At 39.8% G+C, this 20,981-nt stretch overlaps 3 protein-coding genes across 5 annotated transcripts; all 3 read left to right on the top strand.

Moving 5' to 3' along the window:
- The first annotated feature begins 5,650 nt into the window (after positions 1-5,650).
- LOC145695570 (moesin-like) lies at positions 5,651-12,855 on the top strand. 2 transcript variants are annotated; one of them, XM_081772557.1, is made up of 17 exons: positions 5,651-5,828; positions 6,462-6,515; positions 7,001-7,064; positions 7,156-7,238; positions 7,378-7,546; positions 7,589-7,739; positions 7,784-7,986; positions 8,033-8,217; positions 8,264-8,367; positions 8,462-8,537; positions 8,582-8,701; positions 8,745-8,822; positions 8,878-9,009; positions 10,300-10,431; positions 10,606-10,689; positions 11,827-11,937; positions 12,173-12,855. In XM_081772557.1, the coding sequence occupies exons 1-17, from the start codon at positions 5,817-5,819 to the stop codon at positions 12,224-12,226; spliced, it is 1,812 nt and encodes a 603-aa protein (XP_081628683.1). In that variant the 5' UTR covers positions 5,651-5,816; the 3' UTR covers positions 12,227-12,855. The 2 variants fall into 2 exon arrangements, with proteins under 2 accessions (XP_081628683.1, XP_081628684.1); XM_081772558.1 differs by lacking the exon at positions 6,462-6,515.
- A 2,283-nt stretch (positions 12,856-15,138) lies between these two features.
- LOC145702820 (coadhesin-like) lies at positions 15,139-17,498 on the top strand. 2 transcript variants are annotated; one of them, XM_081780102.1, is made up of 5 exons: positions 15,139-15,327; positions 15,757-15,946; positions 15,988-16,204; positions 16,422-16,596; positions 17,299-17,498. In XM_081780102.1, the coding sequence occupies exons 1-5, from the start codon at positions 15,145-15,147 to the stop codon at positions 17,365-17,367; spliced, it is 834 nt and encodes a 277-aa protein (XP_081636228.1). In that variant the 5' UTR covers positions 15,139-15,144; the 3' UTR covers positions 17,368-17,498. The 2 variants fall into 2 exon arrangements, with proteins under 2 accessions (XP_081636228.1, XP_081636236.1); XM_081780110.1 differs by having other exon boundaries at positions 15,139-15,243.
- A 293-nt stretch (positions 17,499-17,791) lies between these two features.
- LOC145711319 (uncharacterized) lies at positions 17,792-20,064 on the top strand. The gene is made up of 6 exons (XM_081789040.1): positions 17,792-17,893; positions 19,029-19,070; positions 19,425-19,498; positions 19,573-19,681; positions 19,723-19,840; positions 19,881-20,064. Exons 1-6 carry the CDS (start codon positions 17,830-17,832, stop codon positions 19,987-19,989), a joined length of 516 nt encoding a protein of 171 aa, XP_081645166.1. The 5' UTR covers positions 17,792-17,829; the 3' UTR covers positions 19,990-20,064.
- The last annotated feature ends 917 nt before the right edge of the window (positions 20,065-20,981 follow it).

The following is a 20,981-nucleotide window of genomic DNA, read 5'->3' on the forward strand; positions in this document are numbered from 1 at the left end:
ACTACTGTATTCTAACTATGTAACTAAGCATTATGCTTTGGGATTTTCACGGAAAGGCGTAATTTTTTATGCTTGTTCGTTTTCAGACGATTCTCTCACAACAAATGGGTACTGGAGTAAGTGGCCTTTACTCAAGTGAGTTCGAACCAAACATAAAGAATCGAAGATCTGGGTCACTTATTCGTGGAAATTGGAAAGATAATTACTATCAAATTTCATATTCGAAACGATCGGAAATAAATAGTTTTTGCCTAACAACTTATATTTTGTTGGCATTGTTCCTGACTCATATGGAGTCACGATCATTATGAACGACAGGGACCCGCAAAGAACAATAGCTGTGATGGACAAATATGCCACAAATTTTTATGTTTCAAGACTAGGTAGATATATCGAATAGATATCGAATTGTAACGTCTTTATATTTAACTATAAGTGGATAACATATTGGTTGATCTTGCCGTTTTCAAATCAACTCATCGTTTTGGATGGGCCAGTTTCAGTTCCTTTATTCATATCGGCAGGTAAACATAAAAACCTATACAAAAATTGGTAAGAATATAAATCATGGCTTAGACGATTCTTTATTGTCCAACAACAATATTTCTGCCGCGACTGTCAAGGAAGAATGGCAGACTGCATGTTCCACAACTGTAGACCTTACAACCCAAGCGATTTTGTTCAAAAAATGTTAGAAATATCATGGATAGAAGGTACATTTACCAAAAGAGAATTCCGCGATGTTGGTGATCTTTCACTGAATGAAATTCGATTTTTGTGGCCAAAAATTTTGGGCTAAAACTGCAATCAAATTAAATTATTTTCTAATCATAATAAATCAAAGTTGATGAGTCTTCGGTGATTGAGACAGCTGAATGTGTTTGTCTTTTCAGGCCACAGTGGCACTATAAAAATCACTTGAATTTATCATTGACCAAATTGAGTTAGGATGTGACGTGGAGCAAAAGTGTCAAGATTTTCCATGAGAAAATTCAACAGTAAATTTGCTCAGAAATTGATTTTCTTGTAATTTGTTTTCAAAACACTGTCTATGGAATTCGTCTCAAGGTTAACCTTACGACGCCAAGTGTGTCATATATGACACCAAGAGTTTCAAACGCCCGTAACTCATTTGTAACATGGTCTGAGAATTTCGCTGACCCCCCTTTATGCCCCTACTTTTCGCTAAGCTTTCACGTGGTATCAACTTTATGGGCGCTGCTTCGCTAGAAATGGATGAGAATAGCGAATTTCGCTTCGCTACTAGTGTGTCGTATATGACACACGAATTCATTGAAAATGTGTCATATATGACACATTGTCGTCGGTAGGACTTTTTTCCGCCGGAGAAGAAATTGAATTTTTGGGTTGTGGGTCGGGTTTGGGTATCTGTCTGGGTCTAAGTTCCGTCCCAGATTCTGATTTTGGCTAAAGCTTGTATTTAGACCGGAGTTCGGCCTATGAAATGGCCTCTAGAAGGCGGTAGAGGCGATGTGTCATATACGACACATTGTCGTCGGTAGGATATATTCCGCCGGCAAAATTATACATTTTTTCGGGGATTTCGGTTCGAGTTCGGGTTAGAGTTGAGGCTTGAATTTTGTTTCAGAGTTTAATTTTGGTTCCAATGTGGCATAATACCCTTCTTTGACTTCTATAATCGCCTCTAGAGGGCAGTAAAGGCAATGTGTCATATACGACACATTGTCGTCGTAGGGGGAAATTCTCGTTTGTCGTCGTAAGGTTAAGGTCTTTTATCAATCGTCATTCTGCATCAATCATTCTTCTCTTATCAGCCCCCGTTTGTCAGCGAGACAGCAAGCGTCTTTGTCTTGAGTTTATGGTATGCAATCATGCGTCAGCTAATCTCAATTCTTGCTCAATCGTTGATCCCCACCCATGATCATTACCTGATCCTCTCAGCACCCGCCGCGAACTTGGGCGCTAATTCAACCAATTACCCCTTCACCGGACAATCTGATTCGAGCTTCAAACTTTTAAAAGAGCACAAAAACAGAGAATCAAAGCTTGGAATCAAGGAAGAAAACCTCCTCTATAATTTCGACGATATCGGTATTTAAATGATACAAAATCATAGAAAAAAGGTTGTCTTGACAAATTTAAGCCGCGCTATGCGCGGCTAGTTTCTGATTCAGCTCGAAGCCGCAAGCGGCTTCTTGGTTTTACTGATTCAGTATTTCTGTAGCAAGCGAATATGATTAACATGCCACTATATCAGTGAAAAGTAACACTTACTGAAGCAACAGTATTTGCATAGCATGACAGAATAAAAAGTAAAATATTGACAGTGCAGGTGACGTCGAGCAGGTCCCTGCGCTCGGCTGAATCAAAGGGCCCACGAACGAAGAATAGCAAAGAAAGAGAGAGAGTAGTGATTCACCGCCGCCGATCGAGTAGAGGTCCATTCAGTGGTGAAAGTTTCAAAAGAGAGAAAACATTTTCTTCGAAGCACTTGAATTTTTGTAAAGAAAAAAATCGAAATTCTATTGATTCAAGAGCTAAAAATGCGTAGAACTACAATCATTCCCTTTTTCAGCGCGAACTTCAATATTTAACCGTCAAACAATAGATCCCGCTTACCGATCAAGCAGTCTGAAATTACAGCTTCAAATCTCCAGATAGAAAGATAGAGAAACGAAAGAAAGCCGAAGGTCAAAATATTTAGCGGCAGCTGGTGTTTTCAATTAATTTTAAGAACGAGGCGTTTTTACGGACTTTTTCGTTTTGTCCCGGAGATTACGGTTTTGTTGTTTTTTTTCGGTGAAAAGCTGGGTTTTTTCTCGGCACCCGGAATGAAAACGGAGAAAGAGGAAAAAAGAAGCGACACGAGAAAAATTTCAAGGGAGTAGTAAACGTTTTATGGCGTGGAATTTGGACCTTCATCAAATTTCAAAGAGAATATGACGGAATTTTAAGCAATTAAAGTCATGAAAAAGAATAATTTCATCAATATTTTCGGCAAAAATTCGGGTCTAGGAATTTTAAATCGTAAAAAACACTAAGATCAATAATTATTGATGATTGTTTTTCTTGATCATAATTCAATAGAGCTTCCGTTATTTATTCCTATTCACGATGAATTGGTTTTATCTTATTTATAAAAAAGGCGTCTGAGAGACCCGCTGTCTGTCGCTGATTGTCTGTCAGTAATTGTTGTCGAGGTTTGATTGAATTAAATCAAAGAAACAGGGGATTAGTGCTCCCAAAAATATAATATCGAGACAGAGCAACCGAGGGCCAGGGCTGCCTGGGTGAAAGGGCATTTCTTTGTCGCCCGCGGAGCTCCCGTCACGTACGACAAATTCTAAACTCTTGTTCGCACTCGACTTCTTACAGAAACAAAGACTCAAAATTACAGATTTCGTTGAAAAATTATTTTGACAGAATTAAAAAGATAGCAAGAGAATGCGGTGAACGGACAAAATGAGCGGCATTTAGCCCAAAATGGCCGAGTAATTACTGAGCACTACTAGTGAGTCAGGCAGAGATTTTGTCTTCTGTGTTTGTTTAGGCCGATTTTTTCAGTGAACTTTCAATCTGAAAAGAGAGAGAAGTTATTGTGATGTTTAGAAAAAACAACTGGTCAAGGAGGAGGATCGTTTAAGTGTTTGGGTTAGAGAGGAAGCAAAAGGCCACTCTTCGGATTAGCCAAGCGGCAATTGAAATTTTTCAAAAGCAAAATATTTTTATTCTATTTTTTAATTTATAAATTTGGATTTTTGTATTCTGGTTTGAGCGATTTCGAACTTGAGCGCAACGAAAACCAGGGCGTATTTTTAATTTTTGATGGGTTCTCCTTTTGATCACTTTCCAGCGCGCGCGGATGGAAAAAAGGGATGAGCTCAGGTGAAGATTTGAGGCGCTTATCACTCCTTCAAAAGAGAAATGAGCACTTTCGAATCACTACGAATCTGTGTTCTACGAACACTTTTATGATATTTATATTTTTAATAGAGATTAACGAAGAAAACGAAATTGGGTGAAATCAACGAAGAGAACTTTTTTTATCAGGGATTGAATTCGTTTTTTTTTTGTTCTAAAAATAGTTTCGACTCGTCTTTTTTCGCTAAATTCAAGTAGGATTTTATTTCTTTGAATTCGAAAATAGATATTTTTCGCTTTGAAAAAGGGATTTTGAAAACTCTGATCGTCTGAAAAGCTCGTGAAAAAAATCAAATTCCTCTGTGTTATTATAATAAGGAAGTGAACCGGGAAACTGCATTTTTATGGCTTTAGCTGCAAAATGCGACGAGCTGGGCTCATGGTCGTTTCATTCTTTTCTTAGCGCGCATTTTACAACCGCACATGCGTAAAGCCGCCTCAATTCAAAACGCCGCAATTGAACTTTTTTGATTTATCTCCCCCTACTCATGTCCTAGAGCTTTATTTTTAATTGAAAAGAAAAAGAACGGAAGATTAGCTTAGGAAAACCAGCAGAAACGGGTTAAATTTCGGTCGTAAAATTTCAAACGAGAGAAAAAACGGGCGACGTCAGAATGCTTTTTTACCCTTCAAGATTAGCTCGAGGATCTGACGGGATCTTCCTGTCACTCATCCTGTATTTACTTGTCCTATTCAGAAAGGGAAGCGTCCAAAAGGTCGACCTTTTATAAAAACGCGTCGTTATATTTTCTTCCTTATTTCTATACTCCCTAATAAGCCGCATCCGGTCCTACATTTTTTTTCGACAAAACAGAGAAACCTTCAAGTACAGTCAGATCCGTTTTTAGTCTTATTTAAACTATTAGAAGAAGATTCTATTATTCAATTTTAAAGCAAACTGCTCCTTCTCATAATTAAATTCTTTTGAACCCAGTTTGCTTTCAGTGGGCTGCCGAAGTGACGCTACTGTAGTAACACAGTGAGCCCTGTGCTGTGCAGTACTCGAATTTGATAATGAACACGCCCGAGGGCGAGCCACTGTTCTACGAGAGCACCCATCGACGTGACAAAACCACGAAGACCGTGGGAACATTTTTAAGCGTTTTTTTTATTTTTGAATTATTTTTTTTTAATTCTGAAAACTGATTGAAAGAGAGAATCTGACGAAAATATTAACAGCCTTCGTAATCAACATCCTGATTTATATTTATAAAGCTAATTTTGAAGAAAAAGCCGTAAACTTCTAAAAACTAATATTTTTGAGAAAATTCTAGCGCGTAGCTTCTCTTATCTCATACTCACGTTAGGGCGTAAAATTTACAAAAGGGAGTTCTAAACTCATTTTCCCTGTTCCGTGCTGCGGATTTACGGCGGATTTTGTGAAATTTTAGCGTGACGTCAACCGTTTCCTAAACTCGCTGCCATTTCATAATCCTGCTGATACTGTAATTTACTTCGGGGGTACAGCAGCTCTTGTTTGAATACTTTTTCTATAGCCGTTTTCTTTTTATTTATTTATTGCTTTTATAGAGGTTGATCTATCTGTAGATCTTTTGATTACATAACTAGTTGTGTTTATTTGAAAGTCGGAGAAATAACTGTATTCCCGGAAAAACAACCCTTTTCACACAATCACGCGATTTTTAAACATCCTCCGAATGAACCCCTCTTTTTCTCAGCCCCTCTCTGCTCCCTTTTTCCCCTTATTTCCTGTGCCGGGTACTTATAAAAATCATGAAATCAAAATAACGCTGACGCTTTTCAGACTTGTATGAAATTGTGAGATCGTTTCAAATTTCAAACCGACAGTTCAAAAACACAAAAAAAACAGAGAGAGATTTCAATCAAGAGATTTTCGCAGAACGAAGATAGAAAAACTTTGAACAAAGAAAGAAAAAACTCAACTTGCAAAGATGGGCAAAAAGGTATGGCGACGTTTAAGGGTGTCGTAACAAGTTAAAAATAATCGAGCTTTTCAAAAAATTGCCTATCTTCCCTTTTATAGGAATTCCTTCTTAGGGATCGTTGAATTCAAAGACGCAATTTTTGAAAAGCTCAGATTTGCCGGTCGGATTTTTGTTTTTCCAGAAGAGTAAGAGACCTTGAAACGAGCTAGTCGAATCATGCTCAAAAATAGTAAAGCTCTTTTAACTTTTCTCTCGCAGTTGAGAAATCAGAGACAATATGAGTTGGAATAATGATAATTACGATGAGTACGTAAGCGGCCATGTGGCTGATACTGGCAGCTCTATGCCAAGAAAATCAGTAGTCGAGTCTCTTATGGGCTCGTATGATTTTAACCAGTCGCGGGAGGAGGTAAATGCCGTTACAGTAGGGGACGTAGAGACCATAAAAACCCAGCATGCGAAAGCAAAATATAATCCGATCGGCAAATTCCTTTGATGTTATGTTTATTTTAACATGATCAAAGTGGTGTTAAAAACATTAACTTCCTACAGAAAGGCGCTATTATAAGACCATGCATGGTCCAATAATGACCCGTTTCTGTTAATAAAGATTGAAATTTGAATTGCTTGGACTTACAGATCTACTTACAGGACTTTTCACTTGCTTCCTCTACGAAGGAATCTAGCTCCAAAAAATCCAAAATGGTAAACACACAAAAATAAACCACTCACAAAATAAAACGAAATAACATTTGCTTCTAAAAATCCAAAAACTTGGAGCATCACCAAATTAATTTTAAAATTATCAAAAAATAAACGCGCTCATAATTTCACCGCACACTGATTCCATACTCGCACTTTTGCTTATCCCGCTTCACCTTCGCAGATCCAATTGGCAGGCACGTGATGCCATGAAATGCCATAATTGCTTGTTTAAAAAATGAGCTCAAAAATTGGATCGAACTCCGAACTCTTCCATAACCTGATCTTTTTGAAGAGTAAAGCCTTAAATCCGCTTCCCTCGAAAAAAAAATCTCAACCACACCTCGACCACGTGATCAGGCCACTTTGCATGATTTATTGAGCCCAGGACGGGGCGGATTATCCAAAATTGATCCGATCTTCGTCTGGCTTTTGCTTCACGTTTTTTTTTCTTCTTTTCTGAAACACTTTGGAATTCTTTAATTTAGCTCCAGATATGCGTGACCACTATGGATGCCGAGCTGGAGTTTGCCATCCAGTCCAGCACAACAGGTTAATCAAAATAATTCTTCAACGGGTTAAAATCCCAAAAACATCTCTTACTATTCAAGAAAGTTATTCGCGACCTTTAAAAAATCTCTAGGAAAACAACTATTCGACCAAGTAGTAAAAACCATCGGCCTGAGAGAGATCTGGTTCTTCGGCCTACAGTACGTCGACTCCAAGGTACAAAAATTATCACTACGTGGCAGCGAGTTAACCAACAGTGATCAATTGATTTCCTCCGCGGGTGTCAGGTCATCCTGGTGAACTCGACCATTTTTTTCTTCTCTTTCTCTTGTCGGGTCATAAATTCCCACTTCAGGGCTTTATCACGTGGTTGAAGCTGAACAAAAAGGTGAACGCGCAAGATGTGAAAAAGGAGACGGGGGACAATGCCATTTACAAGTTCAAGTTCAAGGCCAAGTTCTATCCGGAAGATGTCTCCACGGAGCTCATTGAAGAGATCACTCAGAAATTGTTCTTCCTTCAAGGTGAAACCCGTTTTTCCTTACAATTATCACACCCTATTATAGTCAAAGAAGCGATTCTTACAGACGATGTGTACTGTCCTCCCGAAACTTCAGTCCTACTTGCTAGTTATCAAGTCCAGGCCAAGTTCGGTCCCTTCATCAAAGATGTCCATAACGCTGATTACCTCGACAACGAAAGATTACTTCCCGAACGGTAACTCATTAATATTCCAAAAGAAAGCCTAACTTCGCCTCTAGTGTTATCAAACAACATCGAATGAGCAAAGAAGACTGGCAGGAGCGCATTTCCCAGTGGCACCAAGAACACGGCTCGATGCCGCGGGAAGAGGCAATCATGGAGTACCTCAAAATCGCTCAGGACTTGGAAATGTACGGCGTCTCGTACTTTGAAATCACGAACAAGAAGAAGACCTCGTTATACCTCGGCGTCGATGCTCTAGGTAAACATGGGATCCGCGTGTACTGAATACCGGAATGTTATTCTAGGGCTGAACATTTACGAAAAGAAGGATCAACTCACGCCCAAAATCGGCTTCCCATGGAGCGAGATTAGGAACATCTCCTTTTCGGACAGAAAGTTTGTGATCAAGCCAATCGACAAGAAAGCGCCCGACTTTACTTTCTGGGTTGAGAGGCTGAGGATAAACAAGAGAATTCTAGCTCTCTGTATGGTAAGTCCGAAAATGTTTAATTTATCTAAACAAGTCAATTTTCTAGGGCAACCACGAGTTGTACATGAGAAGACGCCAGCCCGACCCAATCGAGGTCCAGCAAATGCGAGCTAAAGCAGAGGAAGACCGACAAAAACGAGAGCTCGAGAGGTAAAAACCGTAAATTAATTCAAACGCGCTAACCCCTTTACTTTAAAAACTTATGCATAATTTCAATGAGACCATGTTTTTAATCAGTTATTAGACAGCGATTTGAGAGCGAGAGAAACCGAGCTCGAGAAGAAGAAGCTGCCAGACTCCAACTCGAGAAAGAAAAAGAGGTTTGAACAAATATATTTTACAGAAGAAATTTAAATATCTTTAGGCCCTGAAAGCCCAGCTTCTTGCGACAGAAGAAGAGCGAAACCGATTCCGAGAGGAAACTCAAGCTTACCAGTCTCAGTTGGATCAGAAAATGAACCAGCTTGCGCAGATGCAGGAGGAGGTGAGGAAGAAGATTATGGTTAATTTGGGATAACACTTTGTAGATTTCACGAATCGAACGCGAACGATTAGAAATGGAGGAACTTCGACGATCTGCAGATGAGCAGCTTGAGGAACTTAGGGTAAGACGAATTATTCAAGATTATCAAATTGTAACATGTCTTTTCTTCTTCGTAGAAAAACCAGGATATGGACGCGGAAGAAAAGGCCCGAATCGAAGCTGAAATGGCCGAAAAACTCGAAGCACTTTCTCTGATGGAAAAGGAGAAGCGCGAAAAAGATGAGGAGCTGGAACAAATTCGCCTTCAGGTACACACTAACGTATTCGCGGGTACTATTATTCCTAGGCTTACCGGACTAAATTTCGACTCATATTTCTAGCTTAGTTTGGTGGTCATATGACACAGTTTTAGAAAGCCTAGCTTCTGGGCTTTCATTTGGGCACAAATTCAAGGGGTCTGGCTCATGCCCGCAAGGCAATTCATGGGACCTGAAGTCCCAAAATAGGTACTAAAATACTTCAAACTATTTTTCGATGGCCGTCCGGGCTCGAGAGTAGTCAAAAGTCATATATTTAGAAAGCTCAGGCTCTGAGCTTTCAGTAGAGCTCAAGAAATCTTAGCGCCAGGCGGTTAGTGGCCACCTGGAGGCGCTAGAAGTTGGCGGTGAAAATCCGGAAATGCCGGAAAACTCGGTTTTTGAGTTCTAAACTCTACAATTATGTGTATAAAACATATACAAACAATAATTAAAGCATTAAAAAGTTGAACCGAGGTCAAACCGGGTGGTCAACCGGGTGGTTCATCGTTGGCCATATTTCCATGTTTTTGAAGGTTTCTAGAGTTTAACCACCCGGTTCGACGACGGTTCAACTTTTTAATGCATTAATTATTGTTTATAAATGTTTTATAAATATAATTGGAGAGTTTAGAACTCAAAAACCGAGTTTTCCGGCATTTCCGGATTTTCACCGCCAACTTCTAGCGCCTCCAGGTGGCCACTAACCGCCTGGCGCTAAGATTTCTTGAGCTCTACTGAAAGCTCAGAGCCTGAGCTTTCTAAATATATGACTTTTGACTACTCTCGAGCCCGGACGGCCATCGAAAAAATAGTTTGAAGTATTTTAGTACCTATTTTGGGACTTCAGGTCCCATGAATTGCCTTGCGGGCATGAGCCAGACCCCTTGAATTTGTGCCCAAATGAAAGCCCAGAAGCTAGGCTTTCTAAAACTGTGTCATATGACCACCAAACTAAGCTAGAAATATGAGTCGAAATTTAGTCCGGTAAGCCTAATTATTCCTCTCATCGCTGTTGTGTCGGCCAACAAAAAGTTCCAAGGATTCACTTGATAATGTGATTTCTTGTGCTGGCAAAACAAACTCAATACAAACACACGGTGTTGAAGAAAAATAGCTTCGTGAATCTGGTTAACGTGAAAGAGGCTTTAAATTGGGCAACGTTTTATTGAATTAGAAATGCTTGGAAATTTTATCAATCAAACGGATTGAGACCTAATCCGATTTGACGTAAAAGCTTCAGCGTTAGAACACGTCGGCTTTTTCGATAATCTTTTTAACACCACAATTAAAATCTTGTAGCAACTCGAGCTCCAAGAGGCGATGTCAGCCGAGCGAAAAGCGATGGAGCAGAAGGAGAAGGAGTACCAGGAACGTCAACAGGAAATTCTTAAGGAAGAGGAAGCCAAACGCGAGGCCGAGATTATCGCACTTAGCAGGGATCACTATCTGACCTCAGTAGTTCGGCCTATGCACGAACACTGCATACACCGGATGACCCGGGATCCGCTGATGCCACCTCAAAGAGGCCTCTTTCAGAACAAGAGTTGAAACTTTGGGGCGCATTTCACGGATCCGCCAATATTTCAGTTAGTGATCCCTATTAACAGAGATCAAATTCAACGGGATCGGGACGAGGAAACTCGGCAAACCGAGGCCCAGCGAAATAAGGAGCTCCATGCTCAACTGGAGGTAAGTATCAATAGAATAGGGACACCAGTACACTGCAGGTAAAACAGAAAAGACTGTGTTTGGTTCCTCTTTGATCAGGGAGGCGGCACGCATTATGTCACTGCTCACCACCTTCACGGTGGCGGTGGCGGCTCCACCGGCTCAGTTCAGACAACTGGCTCAGAGTCGGGCCATTCTGCCCATGCTCATTTCTTGCCACGAGAGCAAAATAGCGTGCTCTATGAATCACAAATGGAACTCGATGTTGAAGACGTTCGTGATCTTCCTAGGTACATCCGATTTTTTTCGCTACGTTTCTTTATGATTTTCTAGCTACTCGTTTCAATTTGGCCTCCAAGAGCCTTCCCGAAGACCATTCCCACTGCCTATTTACCCTGCACATTCTAGCACAGCTCCTACAAGGTGAACAGTCACAATTCTACTAAAATAACACTTGAATTACTGTAGCACACAATCAACAATGGATCGAAGTCAATGGACCGACGCTACTGGCTCGCTTTATCCAACTTCTGCCAGAAGAGGTAGCTTTGACTCGAGCATAGCACCTGCCACTCCCAATCCAAATGTCAAATATCAGGTGCTGAACTTTAAGACTCAACTTCGCTAGCGATTAATTCTAGCGGCATTATAAGTCGATAAACGTGAGACCGGATAAACGAAACTTACTCGCATATCAGCAAAGAAGAGCCGAGTTAAATAACCCTTATCATTCGAGGTAAGAGTTCACTGGTACAGAGATGGATCATTCCTTATCATCTGCTGTTTTTCTAGTACGAGCCTGAGCAGTCGGCCGAACATCGATCAACACTATTTATCAGCAAGTGATCTTACGGGCCCAATAGCGCCCATAGCTGATCTCAAAAAACGACGACTTATGCTTCACGTAGGCCGCCAGATGGCGTGAGAATGCAGTGCACAAAAACAAAAAGAATGAGAGATCATGAAGAAAGATTGCGGAGAATCTTCTTTATTAAAACAAAAACGAAAAGAAACAGGGTGTGCCTGAAACTCTAACACAAGGAATGAGCCCAAGGGCGAACCAAATGTAGTTTTACTTTTGCCTGTGGTGTACTGTAGTGTGCTTGAAAAAAACAATCTAACCAACTAACTTACTCACATTTCTAACCTTTCTTCCAGGAACTCAAAAACCAGCTTGGTGATCTGAAGGACACTAACGCCACGACGGTGATGGATCAAATCCACGCAGAGAATGTCAAACAAGGACGAGATAAATACAAGACTCTCAAGGTAAAATGTTCAAAGTAAAATTATTGAATCAAAAGAGCTCGTTGCATATTTTATAAATTCTAGCGCTCTTGTAGAATTCTCGAGGTAAAATTAACCGGGTCTTATTAACATGCCAGGTTTGAACAGACCCTGTTTTACAGGGTTCTTAATGATTCAATAGAGATCAATTTTAAGGGTACCTCTATCATATTTTCTTCTTAGCTTGAGAGGACAAAAAGTAAAGACTAAATTCTAGCAAATCCGCCGAGGCAATACCAAGTCGCGAGTCGATCAGTTTGAAGCACTGTGAGAAACCCTGGCCGAAGATCCTAAGTCCAACCTTCAATTTCTGGAAGATCTATAAGCAACTCACGACTGTGCCAAAAAAATTATCCCGCAAAACATCCAAAAAACCAAAAAAGCGCTGCCTCCTTCGAAAAATAAAAATTCTGGGCTCCTAGCCGGTGGCGCCCGCGAGCCCAGATTCCTAGCCTAACCCAAATCTTACCCATTTTCAAACCGATTCCCTAACTTATTCCGTTCTTCTTGAAAATTGTTAAATTAAATTTGAAACGACTAGACACAACAAAAACGAACAGCATGACAGATTTTGAAAGCCTTAAGACTGTACATTCAGCGTACTTCACAATCGCAGATTTAAGGGACCCCCTGACGGTAATTTTTCGACCTTTCATCCAACTTTATTTTCAACCTCTTCTCCAACTTTTTGCTTCACAAAAATTATCGCTGGGAGTCCCTTTTACCAATAATATTGAGAAAAAACGGCCTTAGACTAATAAAAAAACCTTCCCTTTCAAAAAAGACAACAATTAACCCCCCAGCGCCGCCCCAAGTTCACCTATCTCTCGCTCAAAATTTCAACAACAAAATCTCTTCTTTATCTCGACGCGAAATAATCTGTAATTATATTATCAAACACAACAAAACAACAAAACAAGTGTTTTCCGTGTTTCTTGGTTCTCCTCTTCGCAGGTTTCAGTCATCAGGATAGTTAGCGTCAAATCCATCTAAAACAGAGTGAACTTCTATCTTTCGACCACTTTGGAGTGCGGTCACGAGAAGGCCACACAACGTGGTCCTCCCGATATTGACCTGTCGAGCAGTCGACCGACCTGTCGCGTCCATGTCATCCAAGTTCTCGTCCTGCATAATATCATCGTTTAAGAAATCCTCTAAAAGGCATAAATTCCCTATGAATATCCTAAATTTCCTCCGCACCGTAATCTTCTTGTTCCTCGTCTTCATCATTATCCGAATTCAAAGATTCCATTTCACCGGCTCGCGAAGCACCTGCCGTGCCCTTTCGATCAACTGAAAAATATGCGCTCAGCACCATGTGCAGGGAAAAACGTTAATTACTGTCATAGTCGATGTCAGCAAGTGCCAGCGTACTGTCGAACAGCATCGCTGAAATTTAACCTTTTTTGATCACAACACGTTTTTTTGGCTTACCTAGTCTTTAAAAAAAGCTCAAATTTTAATCTATTTTTATCGGTTATAATTAATGAAAAAGCTTATTTTTGGTATCCAGAAATATTTTCCCCTTTTTCAAAAAAGATAAAGAGAGACCTAATTTACGGGAAAACGGTCTAAATTGATTCGTAGGGAGTAATCTTTCGAGCTGCCCCTAACCCTAACCCTAACGCGGGGCGCTTTTGGTGCGCGTTATTGAACATTAGAGCCATTTTCCTAAGATACGATTCCGAAAAAGAAATTTTCTCCATTTCTGTCGATTTCGTTTCCTCCTCTCTTTCAGCATCTTCTCTCAAACATGCGATGCAGCTTCCCATCAATACTTTTGTGAGGCTAAAGAAGAAATTGAAAATGCATCTTCGGCTTTGTTGAAAATCCTTTTCGGCCTTTGAAAATGTCCCCGCTAATATACGAAAGTGAAAGATGTTCATTCGCGCATTTGAACAGCTCGTCAAGTCGGATTATTTTTCGCAGAATGACGTGATGACCCAGAAAAAACGTACTCAACCTTTTTTGACTTTTCCCATTTGAAAGAACAAAAGCAGATCGGAAGAAACCCTGCTGATGAATTTAATAAACATAAAATCTTGAGCGATAAGCGCTGCGTATTCGTATAATCAGCAGCACCAAAAAATCCAAATTGAAGTGGGAGCTCACTCTAGCGGCGGCCGGAGCTCTCTTTTTTTCCTTATCGCTGCGGGTGATTTAGCGCTACCGCTAAAACGGATACTTTACGTTTCTAGCAGAGTGAAGATTTTTAAGAATAATTAAAAAAAACTTAAACTCAAGCAGTCAAAGAAATAGAGAGAGTCAAAAGAAGAGAAAAAATTATAGAAAGAAAAAGATGAAGCTTTGGAGTTTATGCGGTTTATTTTCGGAACGGATCGAAAAGAAAATGTCTTTTGCAGACAATTTGCGATAAGATTTTAATAAAAAATCGTTTTTATTATTAATTATTTTTTCCTATTTTCTCGATCCTAGACAAAGTCGATACGAGCATATGCAGATCCGGAATCATGTGGCCCGCTCAAATATGGCAAAGTGATTTCGACAGAAAGAAATAAAGTAGCCTTTGCGGATAATTTTGGGATAAGTGTCGATTTTCTCAAAAATGACGGATGGAATGATTATTCTATTGGTACGTCCATTCGTTCTGATTTTAACTTTGAACTCTTCTCGACAGATTTTGTTAAGAAATCATTTTTCACGCCTATTTTAGTGATAAATGGTCAGTACAAAGGGCTGATGTTAACGTCCACAAACGGTATCTCAAAACCTACCGGTGCTTTCAAACTGACAAGTCTGGCACAGCGCCAGCACCAGCCACTAAAGTGTACGATCCCGAGGGACACGGTGCGCACACGTAATGTCGACTCCCTTAAAAACGGACCGTTTAAATTTGACTGGAAGGGCTCATGCTCGGACAAGGTCAAATTTCATATTTACGGAAGGGCTCACTATTTTTCGCAAACTAAATTTTTTGACCAATAAATTTTTGATGAAAAAAGTTTATGAAAAAATCGAAAGATAAAGAGCCTAAAAAAGTCTCCAATACAAATGGATTGTGGAATGAACTTCAAATGAGCTGCAGTGACGCTCAAGAATTCAAGGAAAGAGTTTGAAACTATCAACTTTTAGACATCAAAACCAACAATTTCAAGCATTTTTCATTTAAATATTGACAAGTTCCCATTATGGCTTTATAAAATTTGAAACTCTACAAAGGCACATTTGATGGAAGTCGTCCAGTTGAAGTTCGCCAACACCCCAAAGCGAAAAGAGCCGCGTTCGTTTCCCCGATCGTGGCGAACGGCGGCGCAGGCCGCGTCGACGGTACGTACAGACAGCCGCCTGAAGAGAAGCGTTTCCGTAGTCCAGTCGTTTAACTCATCACCAACCAGAACAAATGCAAACTTTGTAAGCGTCCAATCCACGCGAGAATCAAAGCATCTAAAATGACATTTCAAAATCATGCTTATTGCGCCGTTTTTTGTGTGTTTCGATCAAAAAAGGAGCCCTTTAGAAAAAGGAGCGCCTTGAATTTTATTTTCCTTCCGCGACAGGAATTTGACGTTTCAATTCTGGTCTGATGGTATCTACAGAAATCTTCATTTTAAGACTTGCCTCTTGAAAACGATGAGAAAGCGAGTCGAAAACATACCTATTTGCTTCCCTTCTTCGTTTTGACCATCGTCTTAAAATTAAGGTCCTCTGTAGTTCTAGTTTGAGATACAGCTTTGGAATTCCAACAGTATCTCAATAATTTTCTGTTTTAACTTCGGTAGAGCTTGGAGGTAGAAACGCTTTTTAAGCATCCTTTTTCTTTGTTTAATTTTTTTAACTCAGGTTCGACGATTGTACGAGTGGACTGAGTGGGAAAACTGGTCCCAGTGTACTGGAAAATGTGGTCAAGAAGGGTATCACAATAGAAAAAGGTCTTGTCGGTCGAAGGAAACAAATGAAGTCGCAGCTCTAGTCAGCGCTTGTCCCGGAGAAGCTAGAGAACTTGGCACTTGCGTCAGAACCGAATGCCCTGGTAAGACTCTCTTATTCGACCGTCGCTAAAAACTGCTCTAGAATGGAACAAATGGGGAGAATGGTCTGGTTGTTCACAAACTTGCGGCTCTGGCGTCATGTCTCGCAGACGATACTGTCTCAACGGTTCCGGCTGTCCAGGAGAGCCACAAGAAAAGAAGACTTGCAATACTTCTGAGTGTCCAAGACAAGGAAAGCAAGAACAAGGAGATACTGCCAATCTCTGCAAGGACAATTATCCCTACTGCGCAAAGTGGATGTAAGTATTGATGATTCGTATGTTTGGTTATTTTATATAAAAAAAATTGTTTTATATAGGATTTGATAAAGATAACGTGGTATGACGTCAATTTATTTTAATTCGTGGGCACCTTTGATATTCGAAAACTGCTGACAAAGAAAAGAGAGAGTCGTGGTTTTTTATGTTTATTATCTAAGAAGGAGTCGTGTTTACAAGTGGGTGAAGGTTTATTTAGGAACTCTGGTTATTGCGAGGGGAACTTTGCTTCTTGGATGGAACAGGAGTGCAAGGAGAGTTGCGGTTTATGTAAGAAGACACTAAGTGCTACAGCAGAGGATTGCGTCGATCACTACCAAAACAGCTGCTGGAGGTGGGAACAGGAAGGAAAATGTGATCACCCACAGAAACAGGTATCAGTCTAAATTATCCATCTGAAGTGTCCGGATAACCCGAGTCGTGTTTTTATGCTTCCGTTTTGACAGAGGCCGTTTATTTAATATAACACCCTTTGGATTGGGAGCGCTAAGGAGGACCGTGTAGTTCTCGCATTTGGGGGTGTCTAGCTTAAAACTGACCAGTGAGAGCTTGCCGTCACTCTCTGGGTCTGATAGGTCCTCAGACGGAGACCCCGAAGAGCAAGAGTGAAATCGTATGTCTTGAATTGGTATATTACTTTTTTGTTGACGCTGATCATGCACTTGCACTTGCACATTTGTTGCATGGGAAATTCTTGTTGCAGCCGGTTGTAGAACGACAGTATTTTTTCTTTCGGCCTCGTCTCTAGCCGCATTGTGTATAACAATAGAAGGAGGATGACTTCGAGGTTGATTTTGATTTTGATCAACCTTGTTCGTGCAGCAGCCTCCTCCACACATATTAATTAATATTTTTCCTGGTTTTCTTCGGTTTCCGCAACAAGAAAGCAGTTCGGTGAGCATCAGTAAAAAAGTATAGTTGCACTTAAATCTAAGGACTCTAGACTAAGCATGGCAAGCGTACCGAGGAAGGCTTTTGTCGAAGGAGAGTAAATGTTAGCTTTTTTCGTATCTCTCCTGAATCGGGGACTTTCCCAAAAATTGTCAAAGTTTATGGCTAATTAAATATATTTTCAGTTGAAAGCCTTTGTCCGCACCAAGTGCAAAAAGAGCTGCGGATTCTGCGATCCGGATGTGGACCACTAATCGAGCGCTAGAACAAATTGCTTCAAAACCTGTGTCTGTACAAAACCCTTTCAATTCCACTTCTGCCAAAGCAAAGCTTCACGACAGTTGAAACTTTCCACGCATACTCATTTGACTGTAAATAAAGCAAACCTACAGTATAATGAAGTGACATTGAGAAAATCTGGGAGGAATCGATAGTTACTAATTAGCTTGCTTTGGAGTGCGCGAAAAAGGATTCACTTTAATGTGATTGTAATGAATCTGATTGATAGAACTCAATTTTGGAGAAAAGTGAGAGAGTCTACTTTTTGTAGAAATGAAAGTTCGAGACTTGAAGACATCAGTGAAGAGGACCTGCTAGGTGATCGACAAGGCAGAGATTTTTATCTCCAACTGAGAGGGAAGCCCTTATTTTTAGGACTAAGAGATCTCAAAAAAGATGCATTTCAAATTCTAAAAACGTGGTGGAACGGCGTCCGAATGAAGAAACCACAACTCAAGTTCCTGGAGATAAACCAGACAGACTACAAAACACTCGAGGATGGTAAGTTTTGGATGTTATCTCTTTTTCGAGAAAACCTTCGAATTGTCGAATTAGACAAAAGACTCATTATTTTTCGGTGAAAGCGGTAAATCATTTATTCCCGTCTCTAAGAAAAAATAGGAAATCGGCTCTTGCCATAAATTTAAACGGTCAAAAGGCAATTTTTCGAGAGAAAAGTGCATGAGAATTGCTAAAAGAATGAATTGTAAAAAGGAGAGTTGCATTTATTTCAAAATAAAAGCCTTTTTACCCATAAAATCTTTAAAAACTAAACTTTGTTTCGGTAAATTCAGGAAAAAAGTCACAAACTTAATTTCTCAGTGAAGAATTAACCTTCGGCTAAGGACGGATTATTCAAGTCCGAGAAAACGCCAAGTCATTAATTGGGATGAAATATTCAATATTGAAGTGGGAGTTAGTGTTGAATAAACGACACCTTCTTTCTTACTACCGTCGCTCCTGCGCGGGGCCTCGTCCAAAACATTTTATTAGAACTCAGTAGAGACACTCAATTTCAGTAATAAAGAGATCCAATATTGTCAGTCCATAAGAGGAAAAAATAAACTTTCAAATGAGCAAAAAGAAAAGTTTCCAACAATGCAGATTTTTTCCCTTGTCAAATACTTTTTAAACAAAAAATTGCAATTGAAAGTTGAGAAAAAAAAAACTTTTTTTTCTTAGATATTATCAAAAATAAAAGTTTAAATTTCAAGACTTTAACAATAAGATCTTCATCGATTTTTAAAGCCTTCACTTTCGAACTTGAGTTTAGAATCTGAACTTTAGAACCCTTAACTTAATTATTTTTTGATGCAAACTCGACTAAGAGATATACCCTGAAACTGCCCCGTGCAAGCAAACCTCATACCCAAGGTAAATTAAATTTACAAGCCTCTTCATTTTCATAGTTCATTCCCAAGTCAAAATCAAATTTCGAAGGTAATTTTTCTTGCGCATAGTAAATGCCCTAACAATACAATTTGCCGGCGAGTCACGAGGATACTAGGTGCCTCGCATTAAAATTAGAAGCGGGAAAGTAGATGGGGAGGGGAATTCACCGCGTGGCAGAATAAAGAATATATGAGCCTGGATACAAGTCGGGCCAGATATTTGCTCAAAATATCACATAATTTAGAAGAGATGGACAAGAACGACTTGGAAGCCGTGCTGAAAATGGGTAAGGAAAATAGTTACGGACTTCGTCCCTGAATATAAATAGAATAGTTGTCAGAGTTTAGGGGTCTACCTGTCGATAATCAGAAATGAGAGCGACTATTTCAATTTTAATTCTGTTCCAACTTCCTTTCTATTATTTTTTCATTAAAATTAATAAGAATTCAAGCGTAATTTAAAAAGAAGAATCCCAAAAAAATAGTTAATTTAGATCAATATTAGGATAAAAAGGGTTTATCATTTTTAAACCCCTTCGAATAACATGTTCCTTGGTCATATCACTACTAGATTTTTTGTTTTTATCGACAGAGGGGTCCTTAATGAAATCTTGTGATCGAGTAATAGAGTGTTGTTTTAGTAAACGTGTCGTTGGCGCACTACTACGAGTTCTCGTCAATTTGGAGGAGCTTCAATTCGAATTACGACGCGCAGGTAATTTTTCCAAATCATCGCCACCGCGCTGTGCGGGCACCACCGCACGGAATCACGCGTCATGTAATTTTGAGGCTTCGCCGCGCCGCCACGATGCCTTCATACAACTCGACAATTTAACCAAGTTCTTGCAAATCGCCGTGCCATTTTACAACAATCTCCTCGAAGCTGACTTGCAGCTAGGTAAGACTGTAACTCCTGCTAATTCAAACACTCCTTCAAAGTTCGCGACATGGCAATTCCAGTAATGAAAATCGGCTCCTCAAAGAAACTGCATAGAATAGATGTAACCATCGCTCTCTTAAAACTCACAGAAGGCTACAGTCATCTTTCGCCAGAAGAGTAACAAGCCTACAAAACTTCTTCGCTAAAATCTTTTTAGAGAAAATGATTTCTTGGCGAAAATGGGTCGCCTGATGTCCCTTAGATTTCCGACAAGGAAGCAAATGGAAGGTTACGTTGTTTCGGGACGGATTTTATACAAGAAATGACACTTTTTCCTGAAAATTAACTTTTATGAAATCAAGGAAGACAACAACAGAAGAATTCGCCATGTTACCTATCAAGAAGAAAAAGAGACGGCCGAGTCTAAAAGCTCGTCTGGAAAATATGCGAAATAGTATTTTCAGGGTAATTTAGATCAAACTCATGCAATACTAGTACTAGCAATTTCAGTATACTTCGCGAGACGACTCGACTGAAAGCTGATATCTTGAAGAAAAAAATTGCAAAAATGAATAAATGAACAGGGCTCGTTTCAGTTTGTTATCAATTTGCGAAACGCATCAATTTCTCGTTATGATTTCTGCGGTCGCTGAGGCAATGTGAACATTTTTGACAATGAACCAAAATCGGACGAAAATAGAGTTGACATGATTCGCAGGTTAACGAAAACGTGTCCTTTGATAATCACCCGCCGAGTCAGCAGTAATTGAAAGTGCACTTTTATTGAACATCAAGGAAAGTAATTCACAGGCTCAATCGAAAGAGTTGTCAATAAGGCCTTAATTTGATCAATTTGAATGCGGATTTCGCTGAAGGAAGAATCAAAATTGACATTATTGGCAACTCCGATCTACGAGCGCACTTGTCCGGCAGCTTTGAAGCAATCGTTTTAGGATTCCAATGGTGATCGAAACTATTCCAGCTTTTTATGCATCAAAACTTTCCTTCAAAGATAAATTTAACGAAAAAATTTTAATGATTCCTGAAATGAGAAATATTGATTGTTTCCGAACATCAGGCGGAGTATAAAACTTTTCTTCAACTGTATAAAAAAGACCTTGAGCAGCGATGAAATTATGGACAGAAAGAGCTGCAGTAGTAGATTATGGTAACGCTGTTTCCTATCGAGCCGCACATGATCAAAAATGTGCCGAAAGTCATCATCAAACAGAGAAATGAAGTCGCCAGACTGCTGTATTCGATTTCGTTAAAACGCTCGTAGAAACCGTTCCCACGAGGCACAAGAGCCCTTCCTGAG

The sequence above is a fragment of the Oikopleura dioica genome, chromosome 1 (genome assembly GCF_907165135.1).
Source record: "Oikopleura dioica chromosome 1, OKI2018_I68_1.0, whole genome shotgun sequence".
Classification (NCBI taxonomy): Eukaryota; Metazoa; Chordata; class Appendicularia; order Copelata; family Oikopleuridae; genus Oikopleura; species Oikopleura dioica.